The sequence below is a fragment of the Chionomys nivalis genome, chromosome 10 (genome assembly GCF_950005125.1).
Source record: "Chionomys nivalis chromosome 10, mChiNiv1.1, whole genome shotgun sequence".
Classification (NCBI taxonomy): Eukaryota; Metazoa; Chordata; class Mammalia; order Rodentia; family Cricetidae; genus Chionomys; species Chionomys nivalis.
The window spans coordinates 24,318,023-24,328,341 of record NC_080095.1 but is presented as its reverse complement, the minus strand read 5'-3'; the positions used below and the strand labels follow the sequence as shown (position 1 = coordinate 24,328,341).

Here is a 10,319-nt window from a genome sequence, read left to right as displayed (position 1 = left end):
TCCCTAGCTCCAACCCCCACCCCCTCAAGTCTTATAGCCCCCTGGCAGTGGGACCTCCCATCGCTGCTCAGCAGTAGGAGAGCCCATCCGCCAGGGGACGCAGAGGGCACGGAGCGCAGCACGCCGGGAAGCCATGCAGAGTGTTACTTCTCCATTTCCTTCCTCGCAGTCCTCGGGAGCACCGTCGTCGCCCTCCGGCCCGGCTGTGTGCAGCCCGCCCCGGATCCGCCTCCCTGCCCTTCCTCCCGGAGGCTGAGACGGCGCGTGGGACGCACCTGTGCTCCTCTCGGGTCACCGCGTCGAGGCGCCGGGGGCTGCTTCGCCCGCAGGATCTACGGGCCTGGAGAACGCCAATGGGGAGATCCAAATGGTCGGGGACTCCGGCACTTTAAGAGGCTTTTCTCTGGGAAACACCCGGCCCCTCCGTGCGCCTTATGAATGGAAATACTCCTCCCCCGGTCGAGCCCATTTTCCCATTTCACCAGGAGCCGCAGCTCGCTCTCTCCTTTCGGTCTCCCCGCCCACATCCACGCGGGCAGCTCCAGGAGGGGACGGACAGGAAGCCTTTGGCCGCCCATTAAATCCCACCCATTTCTCCGGGGGCGATTTCCTAACCTTCCGGGACCGAATTCTGCAATTTGATGTGCGTTTTGTCCGAATGGTAGCGACACGGGCCTAAGGGAGGGGGAAAGCGAGGGGGTGGGGGGTGGGGGGTATGCGCTCTTTTCCTCGCAACATCGCTGGCGGAGCGAGGGAGCTCACACGACACAGATTTTGGGGCAAAGCCTTTCCATCTGGACAGCACCATGTCCACCAAAGCGGAGCAGTGTAAGTAGCAGCCGGCCCGGCGTTCGGCCCGGCCTCCGGCTGGGAACTATCGCAGCTGCGGCGTTTGCGGCTGCTGGGAGACCTTGGCATTGTGCTGGTGCGGGGGTGGGGGCTGAGGTTGGGGCGGGTGGCGGGTGGGGGGTGGAAGGAGGTGGGGGAGGGTGGACGGCGGAGGCAGCGCGGCGCTGTCCCCGGTGCTGAAAAAATAATGCGGTCTTCTCGGGCTAGCGGTGGGGTTCTCCAGACTGAAGACCCCACGAGATGAAATTAAAATGGGGTCATTCTTGGGGAAAAGAGGCCTCGTATCTTTCAGATAAACATTTCGGTATCTCTTGTTGGAGTGGGGGAAGGGGGGCAGCGGCAAATCAGGGGCGGGGAACTGTCAGTTGCAACCAAAGCCTTCCTGGCCTTCTGAGCATGCCCAGTTCTTGGTGCTGGAGCCATCGGGGAGTTTGAGTCTGCAGTTTCCACTTCGGGTGGAAGAGGCAAGAAGGGAGAAGGGGGGCAGGGAGCAGGCTAAATTCTGCATAAGGAAAATTAACTCACGAATAGCAACACCGATGCTTCACTGTGTGGGTCTCACAAGACAGTGAAAGGGGCGCTGGGAAAATGATCTAATTGATCTAATGATTTTTCCATAGAGCAGGCTTTCTTTGTAGGGCAGCTTACACAAACTCTAATAGCACAAGAGGAATTTGGTTGTACCAATAATGACTGACTCTGTGCTCGGCTGGAAACAACATGGTAACTCCATGTGGACGGAGAATGTTTCCAGCATGGTCCACATAGTATCTCCTATTGCAATGCGCACTAGTAGGCCTTGGGTATGTACTTGGTGGGTTGGTTGATATGACTGTTTACCTGAGTGCACTTGAGGGATTCAGGAACTTAAACTTCTGTTTGTAAATAAATGATCGTTTTATTTAACAATTAGTTGGTATTGCAAAAAAGCTTATCTAGAACTTATTCTTCTAAATGATTCTTTGTTTCTTCCAAAGCAGTTCATGTTTATTCTGATAATGCTGTCCCTACTTAAGCTGTGTAAATCTTTGCAATGGTGCTAACACCAGTTTTGGAATGTGTAAAGATAAGATGCAGTATGGCATTTGCCCACCACATAAGACCGAACAGGCTGACGATCACACAATTCCCAGGCAGATACTTCTTTAGAAACTGTGTGTGCCCGCTTTCCACCAGAGCTTTCACAATGATTTCAGAATCCAGAGCATCTGGGTTTACACACTAGTTTTGCCTCTGTTGACCTTGGGCAAGATAACTGACCCCTCTGAACTCCATTTCCTCATGTGTAGACCCGGGGTGAAGCTGCTGATAGTGTAGTTGTGATAATAAATGAGAAAATACTCATGAACTATTTCCCGAGTCCAGCAGTAGCACATACCTAAAACATGATAGCTATAAGGCTGACAAGAATTTCCCATTTCAGCTGTCCATCTCTTCTAAATGGTGAAGAAAGTCCTCTGTGACTTTTTTCTTTGCCTGTTTCCAAAAGTCAGATCTACCTTCAGAGTTAAATTCTGTTTCTACAGAGACTTTCAAAGACATCGGATGCACTCAGTTTAGAGTACCCATAACACAGAGACAGGGCAGAGCCTCCCACTTGAGGACATTAGTACCCTTAAGATTTTACTGTGTCCTGGTGGCTGAGAAGCCCCACCACTTCTGATTCATTTGATTCTGTAGTTGCATATTATGTAAGTGATTTCAGGTTAAAGCCGGTGAAAACCACTGTCCTTTTACTGTGCTCTCTCCCGTGTGCTGTATTTTGATGTCTGCCTCGTTCTTTGTTTTGCTTCTTTCCTGGGCAGTGAATGCCAGGATGAAGAAACATTCTAGACCAGGCTTTGGCTGCGGAGTGCAGTCTGTGGACTTAAATACAACTATTTTAGATTTGTTCGCAAAAGCAGATGTTTTATTCTATAGAAAATAAACTGGACATTGTATTTTGGCTTAAGACATGTGGAATTGAGATTTGCGTGCCCTTCTGATGACCTGTGAGACTTGGGTCAATTAGCTTAATAGTTTTGTGCCTTAGAGTTCCATCTCCAGAGTAGGGGGGAAATAATAGCTGTTGTTGGAGGGCAAAGGAGAGAACTAAAAGGAGACCGTGGAAGGGATACGGATACTTTGAGTCTGTAGGCAATTTTAAATTTCAAGTTAGGAATATTCTTTTTCTCCTTTATGCACTGTGTTGTGCACTTCTGGAAATAGTGTGACAGCCCAAAAAGCTGCATGGTGGATGATGGTAAATACTTCTTACTAAAGTGAAGTGGCGGATTGCAAACAGTTTATCCTTGGTCTTGGTAGGAGGATAGCTATTTGGGAATGAGAAAGAAGAAAGAACCGAAAGGAAGATTTTCCTCTTGTTCTGGGTGTGAAGATCAACAGAGGGAAGAGGAGATATGGGGGAGTCCTTTTCCCCTCTGCAGTCAGGTGCACGCATGGCATAGCTTTCTTAAGGACCCAGTATCGGGAGGATTAGGCTTAATATAATGTAACAAGATGATTTTGTTACTTCTTTTCTTGGAGCCTCCTGAGAAGTGAAGGCTTCACACACAGGAAGTGGATAGAGTTTGGTTGAAGCAGCAAGAGGAAGTGCTTGCATTTCAACCCAAACAGATTATGTTTACCTCGGAAGTGTAGTGTATCACAGAGCTAGGTCAAATAAGCTTTAGTTTTATGCAGTAGCATTTTCTTTTACGTGTTAAGCAATAGTAATGGAAGATAGACTAGTTTTAGCAAAGATGTAGTTGGGAGCCTGGGTGAGACATCCTGCCAGTCTCTGTGTTGTCTGCAGAGTCTGCCTGCTAACAGGAGGTGGATGCTCCCTAGCAGTCTCTCAGGCGACTGCAGAAGGGACAAGTTCCCTTTCCTCTGTGCCCCACCTCACTTCTTACAGAGTTCATTGTAGTGAACATGTTTGCACAGCACATACAGAATTGGGAATGACTCAAATAGGAATTCATGATTTATTTGGACTTCTGAAAAGGATTCTACCACTCCTCCCTCAACTTCTTTTTTCCATTGGTAGTTAATGCTAACCAACCTGGACTACGTTGGGAATGCTTTTTAGCATGAATCTTTGCTTTTGACAACAGCAAAAGTTAAGAGTTGGGGCTCTAACATAAGATTGTGGCCTTGATTTGAATTTTGACTCTGCCTCCTGCAAGCTTAGTGACCTTGAGTAAGTCAGTTTAACTCATTTGAGCCCTGGCTGGGTCATTTATAATGTGGAGCAGGTAACAGCAGGTGAAGATGGAATGAGGTGGCCCATGAAAAGTGCTCGCACAGAACCCTGACACACTGTACGGATGAATCAGATGTGGTTTTTATCATCAAGAGTATGAACCACGTGTTTGATTCCGAAGTGGGGGTATTTATAAAGTTTGAGTCAGACTTTCTAGAATGCAACAAAATAAAAAAGGTGATATTATTTAAACAGGACATGAAGTATCAGACTAGACTACATTCCTTGTCTCCTCTGCATAGGGGCCCCTGGAGTTGATATTTCTAGCAAAACACTGGCATGCTACCTACATAGAACCTTTCTAAGGTGTGACCTGGCTATCTGTCATCTTTTGTGTTATGTGACAGTTGGTAAACATAAATCCTGTGTATGAATTCCCATCAGAATGTCTGTCAACCTCGGAAATTAACCACTAATAATTTAAGCTCAAAATACCTAATTATATAATAGAAATGTGAATATGTACTATTTTCAATGTGTTCATTAACTGAGTGTCTTAATAACTAAACATATTTTTAATGACATTAGAGACATTTAGAAAAATATGTGTTTGTGCATGTGCGTGTGTGTGTGTACTCACATACCATGGTGTGCGTGCGTGTGTGTGTGTGCTCACATACCATGGTGTGCGTGCGCGTGTGTGTGTGCTCACATACCATGGTGTGCGTGCGCGTGTGTGTGTGCTCACATACCATGGTGTGCGTGCGCGTGTGTGTGTGCTCACATACCATGGTGTGCGTGCGCGTGTGTGTGTGCTCACATACCATGGTGTGCGTGCGCGTGTGTGTGTACTCACATACCATGGTGTGCGCGTGCGTGTGTGTGTACTCACATACCATGGTGTGCATGTGCGTGTGCGTGTGTGCTCACATACCATGGTGTGCGTGTGTGTGCATGTGTACTCACCATGGTGTGCGTGTGTGTGCGTGTGTACTCACATACCATGGTGTGCGTGTGTGTGCGTGTGTGTGCTCACATACCATGGTGTGCGTGTGTGTGTGTGTGTACTCACATACCATGGTGTGCGTGTGTGTGCGTGTGTGTGCTCACATACCATGGTGTGCGTGTGTGTGTGTGTACTCACATACCATGGTGTGTGTGTGTGTGCGTGTGTGTACTCACATACCATGGTGTGCGCGTGTGTGTGTGCTCACATACCATGGTGTGCGTGCGTGTGTGTGTGTGCTCACATAGCATGGTGTGCGTGCGTGTGTGTGCTCACATACCATGGTGTGCGTGTGTGTGTGTGTGCTCACATACCATGGTGTGCGTGTGTGTGCGTGTGTGTGCTAACATACCATGGTGTGTGTGTGTGTGTACTCACATACCATGGTGTGCGTGTGTGTGTGTGTGTGTACTCACATACCATGGTGTGTGTGTGTGTGCGTGTGTGTACTCACATACCATGGTGTGCGTGCGTGTGTGTGTGTGTGCTCACATACCATGGTGTGCACGTTGAGGTCAGAGCACGACTTTCAGGGGTCTCTTCTTCCACCATGTGAGGTAGAGGGCTGAACTCGGGTTGTCAGCCTTGGTAGCCTTTATCTTTACCCACTGAGCCATCTTGCAGGCTACAGACAAATTCTTTTAAGACTCTATCTACTCAGTAGTTTGAGATTGAAGCTGTTCCTTCCTATGCAAACTTAAGGGTCATGCTAGATAAATCAATAAAATCTTATTTGCACGTGATAAAGTCACCAGGATAGAAAAGCATTCTTCCTTTGCACACAGGACTATTGTCTGTAGTCTTGTAGAGTCTTTGCACAGCACCACAGACTGGCTTCTTACAGAGGTATGTTTCTTTTCTTTGTATATGCAAAATTAGTGTTTTGTGATTGTAAAACAAAGTGTATTTTTTAAAATTCTTGCTTTACATGGCTCCTCTGTGTTATTTGACACTAGTTAATACATTCCTTAAACTCTCTCATGTTTCTCATTATTTCTACTCAGAATTATTTTTTTAGGGCTATGGTTTGTTTTTAAAATATTTACCCAAGATTTCATATTGAATCCAGTTTCCTTCTCCCCTCCCCAATAGGGTCAGTTATCTCCCTCACATGTATTACTATCAAATGTAATTTTCTAATTGAAAAATCTATCTTGAACCAGATGCCACTATATCTCTTCAGGCATCTTATATGCAGATAAGCAAACTCACTGTATTGTGTCAAACTGGTACTTTTTTTTTTTTAAAAAAAAAAAAACATTGCTCAATCTCAGTGAGCAGTACTACCTGTTATCCAAGTCAAAAAAATCATGACTCTTCCAAGACTGTCATTTTTCACAATACCTAGTGGAAAGATGATAAGTTCCTCATCTCCTAGCTCACCTCACGTTCTGTTCGTTTTATATTTTTACTGTGCTTGCAGTGGGCTGCTTATTTAATTCCATCAATGCACCATGCTTTTTGCCCGAAATGCTCTTCGCCTCTGTTGTCCTTTTTGTAGTGTGGCTGAAGCTGATTTAATGCTGAATATTTAGCTTGTATGCCCCACCCTACTGCCCATCTCCTCTGTGTGTACTTAGATGTCACACCAGATTCCAGTAATTAATATCATCATTAGTTCTCTTAACTTGGTGTGTATTGTGTTCATATCTGTGTCTCCTGGATGCGTCAGTCACGTTGCTGGTGCACATTTTATACAAAAAATGTTTCTTGAGGAAATAAAAATGATTGAGGGTGGATGAAATATTTTTTTGGTATGGAAGGATTACATAATCAAGTTCTTGAATATGGTTTTATGCTTTCCCTCTTATTAATATGAAATTCTGCTCTCTCTCCAATGTGAATATTGTATAAAATGTATGTTTTTAAATGGATTTATAATTGTCAAAAATACTTGAGAATATAGTTGTTTAATCAAATGTTATAGTGTTTATATAGCAAATTATGCTTTTATTGTATATTGATTGTGGTTTTGATTCTTTCTAATTAGCTGAAATTTCCTTTTATTGTGTTTAGCATAATAATTATGATTCGTAATTGGTAGGCTGTCTTATTTCACAACCAGTCAATTGTAAGATAAAGTGGCAGTACATCAGAAGTCAGAGACCCGTTGAGGTGTAGTTCTCTATGGATCCTGTTCAAGTTGTATGCACAGATTGCCCAGCCATGTGTAAGATTGATGTTGAATTCTTGAATACAGTTGTGATGTGTTAGATCAGTGGTTCTCACCCTTCCTAATGCTGTGACCCTTTAATACAGTTCCTCATGTTGTGGTGACCCCCTACCATAAAATTATTTTCATTGCTACTTCATAACTAATTTTGTGATTGTTATGAAACATAATGTAAGGTTTTTTTTTCCCAAAGAGATCACAACCCACAAGTTGAGAACTACTGTTAGACATTCATGTGCATAAATCTGTTACACTCCAAAGAGATTTGGTAGCTCCCTTGAAATGAGCACATACTGACTTAGACGTGAACTCTACTACTTCAGAAAGTATAGAGAACTAGCTAACATATGCTCACCAATAGTCTAGCTTTCTGCGGTGAGGAAATTGCAGCTATTTTATGTAGGATTTTAGCTTCTTTCATCTGAAGCATTCTATTTCTCTTGGTTGTCTCTCTTTCTGGCCCTTTCAACAGCATATAGATCATCATGAGTTTTATTTTATAGTTGGTATTGGGTTAGAATTAGAGGGGTGTTCAGCATTTTGAGGTGTCTTTCATTTTCACCCATTCCAGAGACTGACACATGGATAAAATTGAAAGGATGTATGTACACATATAAATTATGCTTATGTGGTGTTATTTTAATTTTAAGAACAAATGGGTTTGCCTTAGAAGTAGAAAAAGATAACTTATAATTATATAACCAATTTGGCATAAAGAGTTATATATATTTGGGGCTGGGGAGATGGCCCATTCATAACCCATACAATAAAAAAGCTGGGTGAAGTGTAAGTTCGCGCACACACACACACATGCGCGCGCACACACACAAAGATAAGACAAAATAAAGTAAGATAAGATAAAAGTCAGGCATGGTGGCTTGCACGTTAATCTCAGGACTGGAGAGCCTGAGGTGGACATATTATTGGGGCTTGCTGATCTGGCATCCTGGCCTACTTGATGAGCCCCAGGTCAATGAGAGACAGGGTGGATGACACTCTAGAGCAACCATTCTCAATCTGGGGGTCTCAACCCCTTTGAGGGGTGTGTTGAATGACCCTTTCACAGGGGTCACATATCAGATATCCTGCATATCAGATATTTACATTACTGCATATCAGATATTTACATTACGATTAATAACAGTAACAAAATCACAATTATGAAGTAGTAACAAAAATAATTTTCTGTTTGGGAATCACCACAACATGGACCATATTAAAAGGTGGCAAGATGTCGGGTGGTGGTGACGCACACCTTTAATCCCAGCACTAGGGGGACAGAGACAGGAGGATCTCTGTGAGTTAGAGGCCAGCCTGGCCTATTAGAGCTAGTTTCAAGACAGACTCCAAAGCTACAGAGAAACCACGTCTCAAAAAACCAAAAACAAAAAAGAAAGGGTTGCATCATTCGGGAGCTTGAGAAGCCCTCCTCCAATGGACTTGTCTCTGAGGCGTCACCTGGCTTCCACGAGTATGTACACAATGGTCTCCTCACTTCTGCTCCACAAGACAGTTACACGGATTTGAATCTTAACCGTTCACAGGAAAGATTAGGTACTTATTGTTTTTGCCCAAGGCACTTTGGTATACATCAATTCTAATGTCAGCTCTGAGAGAGAAGAGCTAGTATACTAGTAATCTGGCTTTATCTTCTAAATATGGCCTAGATAGATCACTTTCTGTTTATTCTTGCCGTTGCCAGTTAGCTATGGAGTTGAGCACAGCCCTTCTCTATTACAACAGCCTTCTAATGTGCTTCCCTTGTCTGCCTCCATCAGACTGAGCGTGGGCAAGCACCGGGGACATATTCTTGATTGACGATTGATGTGGGGAGGTCCAGCCCAGGATGGGCGGTGCCATCCCTGGGCAGGAAGGCCTGAGCTATAAGAAAGATAGCCGAGCAAGCCAGCACAGCGCAACAGTAGCCGAGTTCCTCCGTGGTTTCTGCTTCAGGTCCCTCCTCCAGACTCCTGCATGACGTCCTCCATCACATTCCCTCAATGATGGGCTATACCATTTAAAGCAAATCAACCCTCCCTGTCCCCAAATTCTTTTTGGTAAGTGGTTTATCACAGCCACAAAAAAGCTAAAGAGAGCACCGCTCTTCTTCCCATCAAGTCTACTGTCACATAGCAGCTTGGGTGAGCCATCAAAAATACGGAAACCGGCATGTCGTTGTCCTCAGTTTTAAAGCCCATCGGTAACTGCCCATCAGCGCTGACCTGTAATAGAGCTCTCTGACTTTGCGAATAGAGTAAATGCTTTCTAAGCAGCTTAACACTGAAACATACAGAGGGTAGCTGCTGTTCTGTGGTAACATAATGAAGTTCTCAGAAACTTGCCTTATTCCACCACAGTGCATCCCAGCTCTTCCTCACCTTCTTCAAAGGTGGAATTGTAAACGGACTCATGACCTGTGCTCATCTAGTTAGTGCAAAGTGCAGGGACCGTCCTTTCCAAATGTGAATGTTCTTTAGTTCGGCTCATAATAATGACGAGCTTCTGGCCGGCCACACCTACCAGCTGTGTTCCATAGGAATAGCTGTTAAGCCCATTTGCCTGCATTCCCTACCCATGCAGCTGGGGAAAATAAAAGGCTGTGTGTGACCATGTCTCCATCTCCTGTGGCTTCTGTAAGAAGCCACCAGAACCTGGGTGGCTTTGAACAGTCACATCAGCTGCAGGCCTGATAGCTCATGTTCATGTCTGTCTTCCTCCTTGAAACAGGTCTCATGCTGCAACATCCAGTGGTCTCGAGATTTCTGTTCTGCCTTCACCTCTCAGATACTGGGGTGACGGGCATTTATCACCCATGTGATTTCCTGTCTTGCTTTTTAATTTTAGTAAGAACACGCTGGTATTTCTCTCTTAAGTAAGATAGTCTGTTAGATCCTGGTACTATATTAGTGAAGTATCCATCTATCAATTTTTCACTTTATCACAATAAAAAATATTTATTTTATGTGTATGTGTGAGTGCTTGCATAGATGTATCTGCACCACTTGCATGCTTGGTGCCCCAGAATGCCAGAGGAAGTTCTAGGTTGTTGTGAGCCACCATGTGGGTGCTGAGAAATGAAGGCCTTGGTCCTCTGGAAGAAGAGCAAG

The 10,319-nt window shown here is 44.7% G+C and overlaps 1 protein-coding gene across 3 annotated transcripts in view; it reads left to right on the top strand.

Annotated features, from left to right (window-relative positions):
* The first annotated feature begins 256 nt into the window (after nucleotides 1–256).
* Unc79 (unc-79 homolog, NALCN channel complex subunit) overlaps nucleotides 257–10,319 on the top strand; it is a 247,750-nt gene continuing 237,687 nt past the window's right edge. For 2 of the 3 annotated variants that reach the window (XM_057782619.1, XM_057782613.1), the window contains exon 1: nucleotides 734–828. In XM_057782619.1, coding sequence (XP_057638602.1) covers nucleotides 807–828 — 22 coding nt within the window. In that variant the 5' untranslated portion in view covers nucleotides 734–806. Of the gene's footprint in view, nucleotides 644–733; nucleotides 829–10,319 lie in introns of those variants that run through there. The other variant, XM_057782622.1, reaches the window with a different exon arrangement.